We start from the raw sequence: 21,409 nt of genomic DNA on the forward strand, positions 1-21,409 counted from the left end.
CTGCTTTGCTGCCCTCCTCAAGTGATGGTTTGTCTTTCCGATTGGGTATAAGATGTTCCACACTAGCAAACTAGAGCTATCTGACTAGGATGCTCTATAATTACATAGTCTTATTGATGATGATATTATCTGGTGAATTATCAAAGGCACTTCTCTCATTCAAATTCCTCCAGGGACTGGGGCTAGATAATTCTTTGAAAGCCAATTTTTTAATTGTTTTTCCTGTTAAAGTGCAAGTCCATTAGATCTGACACTAATTACTAGAAAGGTGCTGATATCACTTGGCCTATGTTCAGCTTGAGCTTTCAGATTCCAACAGCTGGGTAAGAACTGGGCATGCAGAACTTAATTAATTCTGAGTAGCTGTCTTTTGATCTGCCTGTGCACAACAAACAACCCTAGAAAACTCAGCTTACTCACTTAGCAGAACTCCTCACCTACCACAGCTCCATTGATTTTATCACATCTGTGACAACATACACCAGCTGATGGTCTGTACTGGTCTCACAGCACATATCCCACTCCACTGTGATTTGCTAAACCATCATTCAGAACAACATACAGGATATAATGGAGCTACAAAATCACAGAATCACAGACTGGTTGGGTTTGGGAAAGGACCTTAAGATCATCTAGTTCCAAACCCTGCCAGAGGCTCAGAATCCTGGGCTCAGACAGACATAATGGAAATCAACATATTTATAAGATCACAGAATGTTATTTTAACGTCCACTGTCATTAAGATTTCTCTCAGAGTCAATGTCCACTTCACTCAATAGATCATTCTGTCATCAGAAATGATAACAAGTACTCCTGTTTCTAAAACACAAACATACCTGTAAATGCCCTCCACGAGGATGATAATCTTTCTCCATGCTCGGTGGCTTCGAGGCTGCCCATATATTATTGCATCCCTCAGCAGCTTCTCAAGGCTTTGCATATCTTTATTTCAAAAGAAGAAAAAGGAAGAAGGAAAAACATTAACAAAGCTTTTTCTAAAGGACTTTTATTTTTGTCCTGAGCACTACTTTTTCTTATACACAAAAAGACAACATGAAAAAAACGTGTCCTGAGGATAAACTTCCTTTATTATTAGGTAAAAATCTAATGAATGACAAAGAGTTACAAAAAGCTTTCAGCTATGCAGCTTATCTGGGAAAGTTCTAGAAATTCTTGGCATACATTTTTATTTAAAGGCAAAAGGGAACCACTTTTCTTAAGTACTGAGGCTAATTGCCAGCAGTTCTCTGTATGGGCTGCTGATACTCATAATGTCTCAAGGCTTCTGAATAGTGAGTTTTTGGTTGCTTTCCAACATCACCACGGGCTCCTGAATAAACACGCATTGCTTCAGCAAGGTTTGAATCATGCCGTGTGAAGCACATCAGGATGGCAACAAGAGAAATCTTGTCCTTCTCAAGAAGGAAATTGAGTGAATTATTGCTGATGAGAGGAGGAGAGACAAGTGGGCAGAAGCACATGGTGTGGGTACACTAATTTGGTGCCGAAATGCTTGGCACTGGAGGGACTTCAATACAAGGAAGCCTAGAACAATGTTAGAAACTTAGCTGCTTTCTCAAGGACTGTGTGTGTATAATCTAATAAAATTCTTGAAGGAAATCCAGTGAAGGAAAGACATGGAAGAAGCAAGACAAAGCATCACAGGAACCTAACCAGCATTCTGGTGTCTCCACATGAATGAACACTCTCCAAAATGAGTTATTCTGGCACTTCTCAGGAGTTGGGATTGTCATTTCACAATGTTTTCAAAGAACATCTTACAGAGACTCGTGATACCCCAAGGAATGGCACAGGTCAGCTCAAATTATGAGAAAAATCAATAGCATTTTTTCAGTATACAACCCCACTCTTCCAGCAACACAATGCAGTTGTTATAATCTTCTAAAATACTACAACATTAATCTGTAAAATACAATTGTCCCAAGTGAAGAAAATAGACCTGAGATATATTAATGTTGACCTGTAATTTGCTTTCCACCTAACTGGCACCAGGCCATTTGCACAGTAACTGTCCATCCTGAATAATCTATGACCTGAGCCCTTCCATCCTGATACCTCACCTCTTGCTAGTACCATTTATTGGTTAGTGAAAGACCAGTTTCTCAGAAACACCTCTGCTATTCTGCTACTTACTGTGTAGTCTCTTGACCTAGGCAAGACCTTGCTTTAATTTAAAAAGCACAGAACATGTATGATAAGTTGCCCCTTGTTTCAACGGTGCCATCATCTGCACAGCTCAATGAGCACTGAGATGGAAATGCTGCTATGGATAATGCAATGCAGACAGCACAGTTTCCACTAGATGGCAATCGAGGAAATAAAAGTTCCCTGATGCTTTAAAATAGGAATTTATAACCCAGCTGAGCGTTTGCAGCATGTGCATATTTCATGGAAGAGACCTGCTCACCTTCTCTTTTGCTTTGAGTAGGTAATATTCATAAATCCTTTTGAGCTCTGAGCATTGAAGGACTCCTCAGGATGACAGAAAGCTCACTCAGTAACTCATTGGGCACCCCATTTTCTCCACTGAATTATTTCTCTACTGATGTCATTGTCATCTAAATCCTTCTGGAACCTTTGAAACCCTCCTCTGACTCACACAGGGTCTTTCGACTCAGTATTCGGTCTACATGTCAGTCCAGATTGGTTCTAGACTTCAGGAAAGTCAATTTGTCCAGCTCTCTAAGCTAAAAGCATGGCTTGAAGATATCCACATGCAAAAACACAGACACGGAAGAGGAGAGGGTAGGCAGAAGGGAAATGCATATAACTGTTTAAAAGAGCTGTTTAAAAAATGCATGGATGTGAATAGCTCCTCTGTACAAACTAGCGTGGGACGTGAGACCACAGATAGGGAAGAGCCTCCTCAAGGAATGCGCTTGCCTGACTTTGTACATGACAGAATGCTGCTGGAGTACAGGCTAAGGATATGTCTGTTCACAGGAACAGGGCTATCTCACTTTGGTTTTGGTGTCTTATTCTGTAAAATATGTATGTGTGACCCTTTCTCAGGCCTGTAACAGTCAACACATAATTTGTTTAGGTGCAGGTGAATTTTACTGACCTTTGTGCTTGTAGTGCTTCATTTGGAAAGGGGAAATTTGGATGAAGAGAAAATCTGTGACCTTTAATCTTTCCCCCAAAAGGCTGCTTCTGTTCTTCAAAGTGAAGATGTAGTGCTCTCTATGTGCTTGTGCTTAGACTTTTCAGAAAGTGGGATATACTAAATGCCAGGAAAAACAACAGTGCAACCCCAGGTGACTTTTGGATATCAAATGATTTTCCCATTAAATATAGCGAAACACTGGGTCATTGAGATGATGAATTGCATGAGTCCACCTTGCATAACCAGTTACGGGCATAATAACTGTCCTTCCTTGTTTGACCATCACCAGCTTAGGCTTTTCAGCGGTAATGGCTAACAACCGTTCACCACTCCAGAAGGTGGTGTTAAGAATTTCACTTGGTTAATTAGTCAAAGCACAACCAAATCTGTCCTTGCCTCACTTTCCACCTTCTCCCTATGGCATATTGTATAGACACGGAAGATAAAGTTCATTGCACGGGGACAGTGGCTCTCTCAGGTTTTTGGGAGTTGAATAGACTTGCATAATCCTTCTTTGGGATTCTTTGGAGTGACTTCAACAGAAATACCAACAACACAAAGTGCCAGTGGGTCGAATGAGGCTGGACCTGGGCAGGCAGCTGTGTGTCATGCTGCCTCCAGTGCAGGTGGGACTCCAGGCTGCTGGAGAGGCCCCTGCCCTCTCCCAGGCAAGCTCAGTGCCTACTCACAGGGAGACACGGTGCCTCCACCCCTCATCCTTGCATTGTAATGCTGGGGATGTCATCACCATTCCTCTGTGTGGGATGGAAATCGCCTGCATGATGTCAGCTGAATCCTTTTTAATTAAACAGGCTACTACTGCCCTTATCACATTCCTGTTTCCTTAGCCTTGCATTTGCCACTCTCATTTTCAGTTTCTCCCATTTTGCACTTTCATGCAAGTTCATGCAGGTCCCATGGCTTCCTGTCCCTACTCAGCCTCCCTTGCCACCACCTCTGCCCTGCTGCAGTGCACTGCTACAGCATCTGCCGCCTCCTCCTCTCCTACTGTCCACCTTTAGATACCTTTCCTGGTCACTGTCCTTTCATGGTGTCCCATGTGCTGTCCCTCCTGGCACATCCCTAAAGCAACAAAGGGAAAACACTGTATGGGTTTTGTTGATCTAAACAGTAACTGTGGGACTGTAGAATGTGGTTTTCATTCCAGTGAAAACTAGTCTTTGAAAAGTCCCTGACTGCTGGCACAGCTCTGAGCAGCAAAAGCTTCTTTAGAGTCATTTCCCTGAAATCCCATCTTTGAATACCTTTCTTTGGAATGGGGTGGTGGGAGTGGTGATTACTGCAGCCTCAGTAACAGTCTGAGACTTCCCTCCCTGCCCCTCAGTAAATAGATATCTCTGTAAAAGCAAAGGGCACTCACCCGGGAAAGCTTCCTGTTCGCACTTGGCAAGTCGGACATGGCTTTCTCAAATCAGAGAGGGCAAATGCAGACACAGCATGCTAGGAGCAGGATATACCAGTCTCCTCTCTGTGGCAGCGTCTGTATGTGTCACAGGGAAATACACGCCAAACTGGATTAGGCTGCGGTCCACCTATCTGGTGCAATAATCTTGCCTGATAGTGGCCAGAGGCTTCAAGGAGGACAAAAACTTAGTGGGTAGTGTGACTTTCATCCTGCTCTGTAACAGCAATAAAACTGCTCTCCCTTCTTGAATTCAAGGGCCACTTACATCTTTCAAAAGGAAAAATACAAAAATTAAGGAATCATCTTGCACTAATCTCCTACAAACCCTGGTTTTTACAACTAAAGAGGTTTTCCACTGACTTCAGCCTATTCACTTATCTCTTTTGTTCCCTCCCTGATTTGTTTTCTTGTTAAAGGCATGCAGTTACAGCTTTCCACTTCTTCTTTTGTCTTCTTCAGTTCTTTTTTGTGCTAGAGAACATATTTGCACTGAAAAGTGAGGACCTGCTGCTGCCTAAAAGTTCTTTCGGTGCTAACTACGACTCCTCCAGGTAGCTGTGTTTTTTCTTTAAGGTGTCCTCATGGCACACACATCTGAGCTCCAAAGCATTAATTTGACCGAGTAGCCTGAGAAATGCCAGAGTTGGATTAACATAAATACACAACTGTTGTCCAAGCAGGAAACTGTATTTTGTATGGAAACCTGAACAGCTCACACCTGCCTGGCACACTTGTGTCATCAGCCACTGGATTTGTGAGAACCTCAAAACCCCCCTTACTACTTTCACAACACTCTGAAAAGGTGTGTAAGGGGGAGCTAGGAATGTACTACTGTAATTCCCGTTTCAGATGTGGATTCAAGCACCAGATTAGAGGCCAGATTTTCATCTACCCAAGGTGTCTGGCTGTGCCTTGCAATTGCCTGCCCTCCTCGTATGATCACTTGTTCTGATTGCACGTTAAAGTGCTCTTCCAGTGATGAGAACTGGATATTTTTTTTCCACGTCTCCTGATATCAGTGTGTAGTCATGACATTCCCACAGACTGCTTGTGCAATTGCAAATCTAAACCTGAAAATGTGGTGGCCATTGAGCTGCTTGATGCTATATGGGAAAAATGTAGTAGAATTAGAAAGAATAAACAGATCCTAAGTCTTGTACAGCACCTTCTTATATAGGCTAATATGAACAGAATTCACTCAGATGAAGTTAGTAACACACTTCCCACTTGTTGAACAAAGACAGTCTTTCCTCTGATACCAGTATAAGACCCAGAACTGCTGTGTCAGAAAACCCTTGATAAAATCACAAGCTGATTAATGGTTAGCTATTTAGTTTTGTTTTTCAAGTTTTATTGGAAGGGTCAAGGGATTTTGGCTAATATTTAACCAAGATAAAGATCAGAGGTTCTGAAACAGTGCTTTAAAATATAGGCTATTTATAAAACATTGTCTTAGAAATGAAAAAAGAGCAGGTGATAAAGTCATTCTCTCCCCGGGCCAGGAAATAAAGACATCCAAGTGTGTAACCCCCATATAGCTGAAGGCTCCCCATGCTGGTTACCTGGGGAGCCTAGAACTGGTAAAGGTAACATTAGACACCTTCTGGCACAAAACTAACTGAGGCCAGGCCACTACTACCACAGAGGCAGGGAGATGTTGTAGCCTCCCAGCTTCCTCCAACTGAGTGCTAGTTGTTGGACTTACTGCTGGCTGCATTTCAAGTGCAGAAATGCAGCTCTTTCCTAGCTTCCCAAACAAATCGCTGCCTGGGAAATGGTAACTTGAATGGTGCCCACACCACAGCAGGGGAAACAAAAGGCAGATGCTTTTTGGGCGTCAGAATGATTCTAGCCCACTAAAAGCACTAGTACATAAATTTAGGATGGCCCAACATCCATCCCTCGGAGCAGAGGCTCCAGGGACAGAGCTTTGCTGCAGGCATCCACAAAACCTCAAAAGTGTCTGAAACAGAAAAAGTCCCTTAAAGACCAAATACCCTGTGGCATCCTGGTGTGACTGGTGCAGGGTGAAGACTAGCAATAGTGCTAATGAAGGCCCACAGGAAGGGCAGAAGTGGAGTATTCTTCTAAATTTGTCTCACATACATGATCTGTAGGTGTGTGCCTGTGCATTTCTCTTACTGTAAATTCCTGTCTGTTTACAAGGAAGGGATTGTTCATTGGCAGGCAAGATGCAGGGCACATTCCTATGGCCAAATAAAAATGGACTTATAGGTCCACAACACATTTTTGCTCTATTATTCACCTTAAGGCTTGAAAACCTTCTCATACACCTGCGCAGTGTTTTTGTCAAAAAGAGGAAACATCCAGATTCCTTTTATTTTACTCGGGAGAAGCACAGAGGTCTAACAATTTTGTCTGTTCTAGCAAAACTATTCAGATATGTTGTGCAAAGTGCAATGCTCAGGACAGCTACTCACTTACTGAAATAGAACTTCATTAACTTTTGTAAGAATTAGGTTACACATAATTAAGGTGACAGGTAGAGATTACTTCTTGGTTTACTAATGAAATAATAATAAAAGCATACTTATTTCCTTTTGAGTGATGGCAAATAGATCCACTGTTACAGACTGTACAGAAACATAGAAGACTTAGGGTTGGAAAGGATGTTAAGATCATCTAGTTCCAACCCCCTGCTTTGAAATAAGAAAGTTTTACTGAATAAGCTAAGCCTTTGCAGCATAGCCCGTGTAAGATGAATGAGCTCCAGTAGCAAGTTTTAAATGGGAGGTTATACCCTCTTTTCTGTGAAATATTTTTATCCTAGAACAAAATTTCCTGTAATTTTTCTTTTAAAAATATTTTTTTCCATAACATGGGAAAAAAAGGAGGGGAGACAGATTTACGATGCCAGGTTTGTTAGAAAGGGAGGTTACTAACACACACTTGTGCATGTCTTTTCTATAGCATTCAGAAAGCTGAATCAGAAAATCACAGAATAGTTAGGGTTGGAAAGGACCTTAATATCATCTAGTTCCAATCCCCCTGCCATGAGCAGGGACACCACACACTAAACTATGTCGCCCAAACACTAAACTGTGTCACCCAAACACTAAACTATGTCACCCAAAATGTATCATTGTGTCACTAAATTGTTACATCATTAATCCTCCTCATTTTGATAACCATTTCTAACTGCAACAAACATTCACACCTCACCCTTCTCCCAGCAGCTCTTCTCACATGTGCAACCAAAGAAGTTGGAGCCAAAGTAAATATGTTCCAAGCAGTTTTACCAGGGGTATTACACAGCATTTCAAAAGAGCCTGATGTAAGCAACAAGGAGCATTGACAAAAGCTTGCTTTCTCACACTGTGTTTTGAAAGCTGAAAGAGAACTTCAAAATCTGCTGTCTGATTCGATTTTATTTCAATTCTGCTGCACAGAAAACATGTCTCAGGCAATAGTGGTGGTAGCATCTGTCATCTCTTCTATTCTCTTTAGTGTAGGGCAATACTGAGTCAAACAGCATGTGTGTGTAACCTGGCACAGTTCCAAAGGAGATGAGCCAATGCATGCCAGCACACAATTTGGCTCTGTACATGCAAGTAAGAATGAAATACACACTAAGCCCTAATCCTCTTTGGGATAGGACTCAGATTTGTTCTTTGTTTCTGCACCTTGCTGGAGAATTGTTCCAGCTGCTCATCAAAGGGCCCTAGCCAAGCCTTTGAAAATAGTAACATCCTCCAGTTGATGCCCAGGGCCAAGCTCCTTGAAGGGTCATTGATTTTGTTAAGTGACATGACATACATTGATCTCCTGTCCTTGGAAAGAAGAGGTGGAGGATATTGCTTTTTTTTACTAGAATACAGAGGAGGATATTAAAAGGAAGATATTACTATGTGATGCTGAAATTAATGCCTATTAAAGTTCTTCAGGTGGTATAACTCCAGGTGTAAAGTTTTCTGTTCATCCACAGCACCAATACAACATAAGGAACCTTTCTTTTGCATCAAGCAGTGTAACATGGATAATGGCTTAATTCCCCTGATCATGAGCATGACAATGTCAGCACTAACATACTCTGACAATTTGGGCATGTGTGCGCATGCCTGTATATATGCTATAAAGCCACACATTAGCAAGAAAAATAATCTGGGACCAAAAGCAACACAGCTCTGTTCTAACAAAATAAACAAGCACCTGCTTGAATGAAAAGAACCCTCCCAACACAAGCTGGGAGTTTTGGTCATGTGTGTCCTTAATTAATCTGCTGTACTGAGTTGCATCCTACAAAGGCAGCCCTGATGGATTACACTTTCCATTGCTATCCTCCCCAGTACACATCCTCTTTCTCCAGAGCAGGAGGCACACACATACCTTTCTGCACACATGATTTTAAAAGCTATTGGTGATACGTAACTCACAGGTATGATTAAGGAAGTATTAGAAAGAAAAAACTTTCTAACCATTTCTATTCCCAGTGCTGGAATAGTGCTTTTTGGACAGGTCACTATTATTTTTAGGTGCACACGTTATTCTAAAGAATATCAGCTTTAATTTCTTAAAAGCACAAGCAGCAGCTGGTTAGGTGTTAGGTTCTTAGGAGCAGAATGAAATATTGGGGGATGGTTAGAGACCAAATTCTTTAAAGCTCCAAGTGATGTCTTCACTGCTTCCCTATGAGCTGAAAGTAATACACTCCTCAAACTGGAATGTCCTCTGAAGTGCTGTGGGAAGTGACACAAGCCAGCTGGGCTGCATGCAGCATAGATGGGTGGAGAGGCTATGAGAGCATTTGGATTTGAGGAGAGGTCATCTGCAAGATGTGATCCAAACCTAAGTTTGAATGGGATAAGGCACTGAACAAACTAAGGAGGAGCTGAGAAAATACTGGTATAACAACATGACCTAGCATATTCAGATTTGTGGAAGAGCAACATGTTGGGGTATGCTACAGGCTAATCTATAAATAATTACTTCTGTAAAAACACTCAGGTTCAGATGATCTTTAATTCTTGAATGACCTTCAGAAATTGCTTCTTGCCCAAATTATGAATAGATATTAATTATAGCACCTTATACTATAATTATAGTGTGCTTTTCATTCCAACAGATCCTTAGGCCTTTTATAGCATATGCATAATTCATTTTTGCTCACCTCAGGGCTGAACACAACACTTAGTAAAGAGAAGGGAGTGTATTAGCTATTAACAAAGGTGATCAGACCTCTTTTCTCATTCCTTACCACTTCTCTAGCTTCTTAACCTCTGTTGTAATCACTGCCTAGTGGCACAATGCAGATGGAAAGGGGAATTGCAACGGTGGAATAAGGGAAATAAACAAGCTCTTGTCATCAAAGCCTGTCACAATGTCTCTGACAATAACCACAACATTTACTAAATAAAAATTGAAAAGAATGAGTATTTTAGGAAGTAATAACATGATTGCAAAGTTACTGTGTGATTTTTACACTTAAACTATACTTTAGAAGTGTATTTGGGATGATGCTTTTGAGATAGCCTTCTGCACCTTTGGAATAGCCCCCTGATAACTTAGGGTAACCATTTCAAAGTAATGCCACATTAATGTAACTCCACATTAATGTAATAAAAATAATGTGATTAATATAAGGTTGCACTGAACCTGCTAGAAACAGAGTCAGGAAATATGGAGTATGGTTTTGTAAGTGTGTTTGTACTATTTTAACTATAGTGACAGTAAAGCCTTTATGACAGCACACTGACATTCAGTATGTCAAAAAGACAGCAACAAGATTAAGATTCTGGATTTTGAAATTAAGGTCCAATCTGATGACCTAAATAATGCACAATAGCAGTTATAGTATTACACTATTAACTTTTTCCCATTAGAAATCACTCACAATATTGAACAGTTAATCCTTCCGCCTGAACAGAAGTATTATCTGGGAACTGACAGCAAAGCAAGCATTCAATCGAAGCATTCTTGCCTTTGAGGTGTGAACAACTCTGTCTCTAAATATTCCCAACTTCAATACTCACTATTATGCTTGAAGATTCTAATAGTAGCACCTGAAAGCCTTGCACCAAGAACGAGAGAAGTGTGGTTCAACTCATCACTTAAAATGAGGCAGCCCTGTGGAGAAGGAGTACAATAAGCATCTGCATGAACTGGGAGGCTGTTGACATGCGTGCATGTGTGTGTCAGCATACACGCGTGCCTATGATATAGCATTGCACCAATTAAGCTGTAAGTATTAAACATTAACTGGATTTTCTGCCACTTTTCTGAAGTTGCCAGGATCCACTGCAAAGACAGGCAGAAACTGTGGGATCAGATCCTCAGGCATTCTCAGGTAGTGCAAAGGGGATGAATATTCCCTGTAACTGGAAAGTAGTGAATAATCCTAGAAGAGGTTGATTGTTTTATAGTAAAATCAAATGATGTTGCTTCCTCTGCTATTCTGCTATATCTCTGTAGATAGATTCCTATCTACAGTCTTTTTTTTTGTTGCAATGAAAATGTAGTCACCACCCCACATATAAAGACTGCGTGACAGTAATGTAAGGAGGAGTAATACTGAGGCTGAACTGACATCAGCACTTTGGACTACAGGGATGAGATCAGGACAGACAGATGCCTCATAAATCCCACCTCCATGAAGATGTGAGTGGAGCCTAGGCACCAGGCAGTCTTTCTCTGGTAAACACGTATAGAGGTCACCTGTATTATAGTTTTCATTAATTAACCTACTTGAAAACTCATTTTATTTTTAGGAACTAAAATAGAAACGTGGAAGAAATATATTTGTATATTATACTAACAGGAGCCAGGATTCACAGTTGAAATTCAAGCTGTGATTCTAATTTAGCTCTGCTTTCTATTACACACCTTGTGCTGTGGTTTCATTGCTCGAAGAGCAATACAACATTAAGTAAGTACTTGTTTCGGAAACACGGATTATGCCCAGGTTGAGAGATACATGAATCTGCCTAAAGACTGGTATGCAGAACTAACACTAAGGGTCTACATATCTTGACAAGAAAATGCAGCTTCTGGGCTTAATTATAGATAAAAATTTAGGAATAGATCTCCCCAATATAGGCAATTACATATGCATGAAAAATATGTGTATTATAATACTATAAAATACTAATACATATTAAATTGTTATAGTTATGTTCTTTATAATACATATAGTAAATACCTTTATTTGTGCCACATTTATATCTAAATATACCACCTGTGACAGAAGCCTGAGTCTCCACATGAGGCCTGCTAAGTGAGGCAAAATTGTTGTATAGCTAAGCAAGGGACAAGTATGTTATGCTGTGATGTATGTCTACAGTTTTATAAATATATCTTTATTAATTCTTTGTATTAATTTCACTTTGAAATTACTGGACAGCTTCTCCAGCACCATTGCAGATTGGAATTCATGTACTGAGCAGCTGAAGCAATTCTCCCTACTCAGCCCTTGTCTACATGTACTTCAGAAATCTCTTGCAAAAGCTGGATTCATCTTCAATAGTGAGTGAAGAAGTGACTGCACCTCTATGGCAGTGCTTCAGAAGAAATCTTGATCGTACACCACACAGTGAGTTCATTCTGTCTCAACCAAGAGAGAAAAACTTTCTCACTTGTGTGACACACTTTATACTGTTTCACACTTTTGTGAACTGAAGAGGAGCTTACCCACTTTCCTCGCTAACAGCAGAGTGTATCTTCTTGTTACGTCAAGAGTTGTGATTGACAGGGTAATGGATTTTCATGCCTTTGTGTTAGACACCCCAAACTGTAGACGAAGTTCCTTCAACACCAGTTAAGAACCCAGCTTTCGTTGTATGGTCACAACATAGGAGAGAACCTCTCCTGTGAAGACAGGCTGAGAGAGCTGGGGTTGTTCATCCTGGAGAAGGCTCCAGGGAGACATCATAACAATGTTCCACTACCTTAAAAAGGCCTACAAGAAATCTAGAGAGGGACTTTTTACAAGGGCATGTAGAGACAGGACGGGGGAATGGCTTTAAACTGACAGACGAAGGAATGCTAAATACTGTGCTTTCTCTTTTCTGAAAGTGTTGTAAAGAATATCTTTATCACAATCTTTCACTACAGCTAACTGTGCAAAAACACTGCTTGCAGAGTCATCCCACAACACGCGAGACATGGGATGCAACATTCTAGGGAGAATCAACTTCACTAAGAGAAGCTAAACAACCATATCACTCATCCTTAAATACGTGTTAGATACGTGTGATAGCAACACCCAGAACTAGAAAAAATGATGAAGGACCATACTTAAGTTCACAAGGTTATCAGCCTTATGACTCATGCACTCCTGATATCAAGCCTTGTTCCTCGATCAAGCCTTTCCACTTAATGCATGTCTGGAATACTGCAACAGTTGATATAACAATTAATAAACAATTCTATGTGTTCCTTAAGGAAGTACTCACCTTTCCAACAAGGGCTGGAATATTCATTGAGTTAGTTGCAAAGCCCATCCCAAACACCATAGCATCTTCCACACCAAGGAACTTGGCCACAAGTTTCTCTAGTTCTACATGTTTGTCTAGGGTGCCTGCAGAAATAAGGACAGGAAACCATAAATCTCATTAAGCTGTGCAAGTTATTAATTCTAAGGACATAAAACATACAAAGGAACCAGGTAGAAATGTGCCATTAAGTATGACATTAAGTTCTAATGAAGGTTTTCCATTTGTAACATGTGCATGTGGTATAACACAAGAGAAAACAAAGATGCAAAGCAGCTATAACTAATGCTAACCAATACTGTTGCTATTAAGGTAGCCAGGCAGTTACCTTGGGAAAAAGTTTCCTTTATTCTAAGGAGTAATTTTTTTGCCTTTTTCTCCCCCCTGCAATGAGGGCAAAAATAACTCCTTTTCATAGGAGATGTGGGACAAACATCTCAGGTATTCTTGAGTTCTGTCTGTATGTGAAATCAAAACCTGATGACAACAAAATTCTTTGATGTTTTTGTGCCAATGTATGTGTACAAAATCGTAGAATCACAGAATGGTTTGAGTTGGAAGGGACCAAAGTTTAAAGATTATCTAGTTCCAAACCCCCTGCCAAGACTAGACCAGGTTGCTCAAAGCCCCATCCAACCTGGACTTGAACATCTCCAGCAATGAGCTAGCCACAGCCACTGGGTAACCTGTTCCAGTGCCTCTCAACAGTCAAAAATAAATGAGGAGACAATACTAGAGAGCCTTCCTTATTGCATGTTACTTATCTAATATTAGTGTCTAGAGTCTCCAAACAAATAAGGTGCTTCAACTATCCAACAAAAGCAATATCTTTTCCACCCAGCTCACAATGGAGGATGACAAAACACAGACAGCAATAAATATAAGAGTGCTGTTAAGAGATTGAGGCAATAAATTACTTGAACAGTAATGAATCATCTCAACTTGCCAGCTCTCTAGTCTTTGATTGCCTGGCTGTGCATTGCAGGTACCAAGGCAGAAGGAACTCTTACAGGATGATCTGTGGGGAAGAAAAGAGAGTAGCCTCTGGATTCTGACAGAGCATTTTCCCTATGAAGAAGGCTATAAGCAGGGAATAGAAATAAAAAAATAGGAGAATGAATATCTCACCTCACCCGGCTGCACAAATTGATGTCACAATAATACAGGCAAAATGAATTAAAATTGATGGGAACAAGAAATCTGTGTTCACTGTGATGGATAAGGGGCAGATGAATGGAGAAAAGCAGAAGGTTGGCTAGAATGTCTCAACAAAAATGATGAGTCAGGAAGATTATCTTACCTTTGTCATGGAGGACACAAATCAAATAAAGATGACAGCAGTGCAGTTTCAGCAACAGCATTAGCTCAGGTGGTTACGGTGAGTTAATGTGTTCATTATCTCTTCTCATTAAATATCCAATGCAAGAATGACATTCATTTGGAAAAAGAATGTGAAAAATATCATGCAGGAAGGTAACTCCCTGCAAGCCAGTGAGATAAGGAGCAAGGATCATGTGGCTTCTGGCAAAACCTGGATTACATGGACAATGAAGAACAATGCTGACGTGATTTTCCGCAGAACCTGCTTGGGTTCTGCTAGACCTCAGCTAACTCCAGCAGGGCTTCAAGAGTCTCTGAACTCCTTGTATCACATGGAATAGGTGGTCTCTGGCTTTGTGCTCCATGTTGGTTAACATCCCACAGAAAATGTGGCTCTGCAGAACCTCCAGCAGATGTGAGCTGGCTCTGCATGAAGCTATTTGATGATGGCTAATTTTACATTTGTAGAGCAGGATAAGTGCTAGCTTGGCATGAAGCCACAGCTTAGTAGCCAAAATACAAACCCACACAGTGTTTCAGAGTTGAGCTACTCACTGGAGATGTGAGAATCTATGTCTAACTTGTAAACTCAGGAGGTCTCAGGTTGTATTTCTATGGTTAGATCTGTATTTTTCACATTTTAGACCCAGTTAATCTTCAGCCTGGTTACAGCACTCATTGACAACCAAGGGTTCCAGCATGGTCAGCTGCCATAGCGTTCCCTGCAGATGTTATTTTGCTGCTGAAGGCTATTGGCACAAAGAGAAGATGAACTCTGCAGTGGAAGCTTGAAGCCAACCACACTATGGTCACAGCTCGAATTAGGCATTTGTGAAAGCATGAGAAACAAGCAGTGTGTACTTTGCAAGGCAGGCGTTTTAAAGCATGAGAAAATTCTCCCTGACTCTTCCAGGAGTAAATCTGACACTACTGGGGTGGAGTTAAATTGCTTTTTGGGGTTGCATCATGTTTTCTGTTTTTACAAACAAGAAGAGACTGACTCATTACAGATTATCCTATTCAAGCATCTATTAGATGAACCAGAAAGGAACAGCACATTTTGGATCTGTTTTTATTGATTTTGTGATGGTGAAGAATAAGACATTCTGAAAGTGACTGATTCCTACTTATTATTTACTAATGCTAACAGTGAACACAGGTCTTATTGTATATTGCTATTGCCTATAAATTCTGGAATACAAATTGGAATCTATAGGGGTTTGGATTGCAGAAGCAAAATCTGAATGACAAGGATTTGCAAAATGAGCCCTGGTTCTGGATTACTTTAATTATAATGGCAATATTGTAGGTAGTAGATGAGGTGTTGCAGAAGCAATATAATATGCAGCAGTACTGACAGTGGGAGGTTTGTGACAGTAATATACATTAAATTGAGCTGATAAAGCATATCAGTTTGCATTTTCTCAGATTTATAGTAAAAGAGATATTTAATAAATAATGCAATTACTTAGTATCAGAACATTTCTTCAGTATGGGCCAGTCCTTGGGCACCATATAAACTGCACCAATTATATCAGTTCTTTCCACTGGAGCAAACAAGGGGTCAGATATGCTCTGCTTGAATGAGGCTTCTCCAATAGCATTCCCAGCTGGTGACAGAACTACCCCAAGAAGCATAAACAGCACTACCAGACAGGTACAAATTTGATCCAAAGGAACTTCCACTTGCACGAGCTACCACATCTCAAGCTGCATGAGAAAGGCAGTAATTACACTGGGCTGCATTAAATACAATCTCAGCAGTGTCAAGTCAGGTTATCATGGCCCTTGAATGTTTTGTGTTGTGCTGAATACAGATCAGCATCATGATCCAGATAAAGAAAAATTATACACTAGGTGTATTTTTATTATTACACTGTATACAGATGCTCTCTATTCTTGTCCTATACAATATATAAATCCCTTAGGATTATTCCCCATACTCTGCCTGCTCTAATACTCACGCTGACTACAGCTTGGTTGAACCTGAGAAATGAGGATACAACTCAGTAAGGTATGCCATCTTGCCAGGAAAGATTTAAGATAGAAAGGAAAAGAGAAAGCTACCTGCATTTGGTATACAAATGGAATACTTTATTTTAAAAGTCATTCCAAATGGAATACTTTGTTTTGAAAGCTATTCCTTCCTACTGGACAATTGAAGGCAATAGAGTACAGCAACGGTTACAGTGTTTCAAGATTGTATAGCTGTTACGGAGAGTAAAAGCGAAGATGTTATGAAAGTGGACTTTCACAATGTTAGCCACCTCCACAGATTCCCACAATTTCCAAAACAAATCCCCTCCTTTCCAAAATCTGATGACCCAGTTCCCTCCATTAACTTGTCACTGCACTCTTAGGACAAGGAGCATGAAATACACTGTGCTTTCACAGGCTTTCATGGGTTTACCCACGCTCTTGGGTTGAAAGTCCCTGTCAGTCTGCTAGACAGATACAGCTTGAAAATGCACTCTCCATGATCCACAGAGTTCGTTATTAAGCTTTGACACTTTCAGCTTGGACAAGGTGGTTTACACCACTGGGTAGTCTGCCCAACAGAGTCTTTCAGGTTCTTATGTGTTGATGACACGTGTTGGTTGAACTGCCCACACTGGCAACAGTATCCTGCAATAGAGTTTTTTGTTTGGAATTTTGAGACCCAAAGAAGACAGGAAAATACCTGCTTGCTGCAAGTTAAACAACAGCTGGAGAAGTAAACTGATGTAAGCAACAAGTCATTGAAAGAAAAAGAACAGGTTCCCAGAAAAGCCACTTCCACATATGAACAGGAACTGGGAATCCTATGGATCACTGATGCGACTCACCGAGGTGAAAAAGAACTATTACTCTATGAAAATGGGGGTTTGTCAGAGGTAACCTTAGGAGGGTGGGGAACAGAACAAAACACCTAAACTTCCCTGCCACATCTGAAACTTAAGGCACAAATTCACTCCAGTAAGATATTTGTCAAAGAATAATATTACTGAAATACATACTTTTACAAAAGCAAGATTGGATGAGTTATTACTAGAAGAATGAAGAAACAGAAGACATAGAAAGTGTGTTATTTGTTTACACCATTCTACAAGAGTGGATGATGAAGGTGGTATCACTGATGTACAGAGTCCACTACCAGAACAAAGCTTAAACTTGTACAACACTACATGCAGGCAAGGCAGAGGGAGAGAAGCACCCAGTAATGTTATGCAGTTGCCTCATTTAACACTGGATGTGCATAAGAGAACCCCAAAAGAAGTGGGTTTTGAGGAAACATTTGAAAGAAAGGGAGTGCTCAAGCTTTCTTAATGTTGTTACCAGCTGATAGGGCTTTCAGTCCACAAAGATGCTGTGGGTGTCATATAGTAATGTACTTGAATAATTTTCAGATTCTCAGGAAAGTGTAGATTCATTTTAACAAAACTTCCAGTTTAATTTAAATCTTCCAAATTTTTTTTGTTTTTTCCTTTATAAAAACACAAGGCTAAAATTCACAGTTTAAGTTCAGTCTCTTCCTCCCCTCCCAAAGCCTGGATAGCAGTGTGTTAAGTGTCCAAATATTTGCATGCATATAGATAACATTATATACCAGAGATATTTTAGGTGTTAAACAGGTCACACCTGTAACTCCTAGTTACTCCTGATGCTTTCAGTTCCACCTGCCAGAAGACAGATTGTCCAGACCTTAATCATCCTTTGCAAAGCATACTTTTGCAATGGTGAAATACCAGGAACAAACTTTACCCTTTGATCATAAGTTGGATCAGTTATTTATGAGAGGGTAGGCACAAAAGGAAAATGATGTTGGTAGGAGATGACAAAGAAGGAAAATTCCTCTCATGAATTGTTTCTTAATTCATACCATACCTTATCAGAAAGTAACCAAGATTATGAAGTATATACACACACACATAGGTTCTCATTTACGTGGCTGTATTTCTCCTTAAGCTCCTACATGGAAACTGTAAAATATGGGAACTTCAGTTCTTTATCACTCTTCTAACAAAAAATGGACCATTTATTTATGTTTACAATTAGTTTAAAATGACTCTTGGCCCTAATTAAAGCTTTGTAGTGGTTTAAAAGAATGAATGGCCAAATAACTATTTTTACCGTCTTGAAATGCTGCTAGAAATTCACATTAAGCCTTAGAACCCAACAGAAGGAAGTGAGGGGGATGGAGCTACTTTTGTAGTTTAAATGTTGGCACAGGTTTTCAAATCTGCCTTTTAGAAATCAGGTCACAATCAAACATAAAGAATCCTCAAACATACACAAAACCCTACAACTGAGTACAAGCTGGGCGTGAAGAGGTGATCTCCTAACCATGACCTCCAGAATGAATCACCCTGCAAGTGTTCTGTGCAGGCTCCATCTTGTCTTTTGGTCCAAGGCATAATCACAGGAGAAGGATTTCAAAAGGCAGGAATCCTGCTTGGCTACTTAAGTAGCGCTAATGATACATTTGCTGCTGTTACTCACATATATCATCTCCATAAGGAGTAATGGTGAGTTAGATAAATGGAGCATTGGAGCTACTAGCTGCTCATGTGACAGCCCCATCAGCACCCCGGTGCTAAGCCTAGAAGCATTCAGGGCATAATCACCTCCCTTATCTTAAAAAAAGTGTAACTTTGCTGATTTTGTTATCGTCTGCCATCAGCAAGCAGGAAGCAGTGTTAAATAATCATCTGCATATTTCTCCCTTACTAATTTTAAGTTACGTTGCTTAGAAAAGGCTGACTATATGCATAAGAATGACAGGACTGGCTCAGACAAAAGGCTTGTGATCCTGCCTCCAACAATTGCCAGCTCCTACACTAGCCATTAAAATACATTGATTTGCATGTAGAAAATATAGAGGGAATAGATGCTATTTCAAATTTATTTATATTCCTATTTGTTAGCATTTTTATTAAGCTAAAAAAATCACACTTTTGAGAGGAAGATTGAAATAAATAAAACATAGTATAGAGATTTTTGGGTGATAGTTTACGTGAAATATCATAATGTTCCAAATACTCCAGTTAGTTGAATACTTTCCAGTGACTCAGATTCTTCAACATTTAAAAACTATTGTCTCAGATCCAACATTTATTCCTGGAAAACACTATTTCCTGCTTTTCCATGTCCCCATTGGTTTCTTCACTTATAATAGATTAGCCAAAGAAATTTAAAAAAGTGACTTTTTCTGCACCTGCAGGAGAGACTTCTGCTGACAGAAGCTGGTTTAATTTCAGTTACACCCATGGTCAGTTCTGTCAGATATGGTAGGTGCAGATCTCTTTATCTTCATCCTGCATATCCAGCTGCTCCAAAACTTTCTGAAGTATCTTACTTACAATTAAATTTTTGCTGCCAAGATCCTTCAGGACTACTTCCATTCCACGTACCACACAACTGAAAAGCTTTTCACCTCTAAGCAGACCATGTCTTTTGTCTTCTGCCTACTGTCTGCAGACAACCACATTCACACTTTCACCTAAGCTACTGCCCTTAGAAGACATGCCCCAAGCATACAAGCAACTCTTTCTTGTTGGTCTCTTAACTGTCATCCCTTAATGTCTTTTTAATCTTAGTGTCCTCAGAAACACTGAAAACAGCCAGGTTACTGCTTCATAAGTTCCTTACATGTAACCTCTGCTGTAAATACTTCCCAGTTTTATAAAGCTGTAAGTATGTGCACGTTCCTGATTCATGCCAAATTTGTACAATGATTTGCTAATCCACAAGTCTAGTATTAATGACTGTACAGCAGTGGCGATAGCTATATAAGTAATAATATAAATTAATACTAAAAAATAACAAAGTAATGCTAAACAGCTAGTATTAGATGCCCTACACCACAGAAAATGTACCTTTTGCCTATAATCCTTCATCTGACAGTGGTCTCCATGTATGGGGAAGCATGAAAGCAGGATAAACATATATAGTAACAATCCAGCTTCTGACTAATTTCAGCACAGAGACATCCTGAATCAGATAATAATTTTGGTATTTCTAGTAACTATCGATGGTCTCTTCTCTGTATGTGGCCAGTGCCTCCAAGAATGTAAAGGGGTATGAAGTTTTACCATCTTCAACCTTCATTGCAATTTGTTCCTTGGGTCTGCCAGCCTCCAGTGTGAAGACTTGCCTCTTGCATTTACATGGAAACTCTCTACCAACTTCATACAACGACCTGTAGATCTTCCAGTGGAAAAGACAATGAACAGCCACCTTGACCACTCTTCCGTGCCACATGTACTTTTTAGGATGTCAGTAATTTCCTCCTTTAGGCTCTTTTTAAGCCAGATGACAGGCGTTTCTGACAGCTACAGACAGCTAGCTCAATAGTTCTTCACCCAGAAGCTGTTCAAGGCCTTGTTGCCCTTCTCCAACACTTTCCAGGTCTGCCAGGTTTTTTTTTACTGGAACTGCACAAAGTACCCAAGATGACAGCAAACCACAGCTTTACACAGTAACATACTGAGGTTCTATGGCTGCCTTTCTGTTCACTTCCTAATAATTTCTAGTATTTGATTTGCTTTCTGACCGCTGGACAATAAGCTAATGCTTTCACGGAACTACCACTTATAATCCCAAGATCTTGCTCGTAAGGGATAATAGTTAGCTTGGTCTTCAAAAAGGAAAATATTTCTCTTTCAGATTGAAAGTCCCACAAAAGCCTCAGGAATGTGTCTTAAACGACACTGTTGTGCTAAGATACTGATTTATTATTATTACTACAATTTTAAAAGTGTTGAATTTAAAATTGACTGAAAAGCCTTAAATCTAGTTAAGGAGGACAAACCCAGAAGGACGAGCCACTGTTTTTATCAGTTTCCTATGTTTTTGTGCTTGAACGGGGATGTTTGTTGCAGTGACATACGCGTTATTTCAGAGAAAGCATGAGCAGGGCTTCACAGTTCTCAATGAAGTTAATTTCTGCACTGTGTTTACACACGATCTTAAGTTAATTTTCTGGGAATGTAGAATAACTGTTTTACATTTAGCACGGTTTAGCTTCACTAAGTTTTCTTAAATATAATACAGTTCTGTAAAGATATAAACCACCATGTTAAAACATAAGCATTAACTTATTCTGAGAGT

At 40.0% G+C, this 21,409-nt stretch overlaps 1 protein-coding gene across 1 annotated transcript in view; it reads right to left on the bottom strand.

Annotated features, from left to right (window-relative positions):
* The window catches only part of SPTLC2 (serine palmitoyltransferase, long chain base subunit 2), a gene marked incomplete at its 3' end in the record, with an annotated part of 36,231 nt that overhangs the window by 9,069 nt on the left and 5,753 nt on the right, over positions 1-21,409 (bottom strand). Inside the window, exons 4-6 of the mRNA XM_010024678.1 lie at positions 12,962-13,086; positions 10,544-10,637; positions 837-942 (exon numbers count right to left, since the gene is read on the bottom strand). Coding sequence (XP_010022980.1) covers positions 837-942; positions 10,544-10,637; positions 12,962-13,086 — 325 coding nt within the window. The remainder of the gene's footprint in view (positions 1-836; positions 943-10,543; positions 10,638-12,961; positions 13,087-21,409) is intronic.

Source organism: Nestor notabilis, unplaced genomic scaffold, assembly GCF_000696875.1.
Source record: "Nestor notabilis isolate BGI_N333 unplaced genomic scaffold, ASM69687v1 scaffold24970, whole genome shotgun sequence".
Lineage (NCBI taxonomy): Eukaryota > Metazoa > Chordata > Aves > Psittaciformes > Psittacidae > Nestor > Nestor notabilis.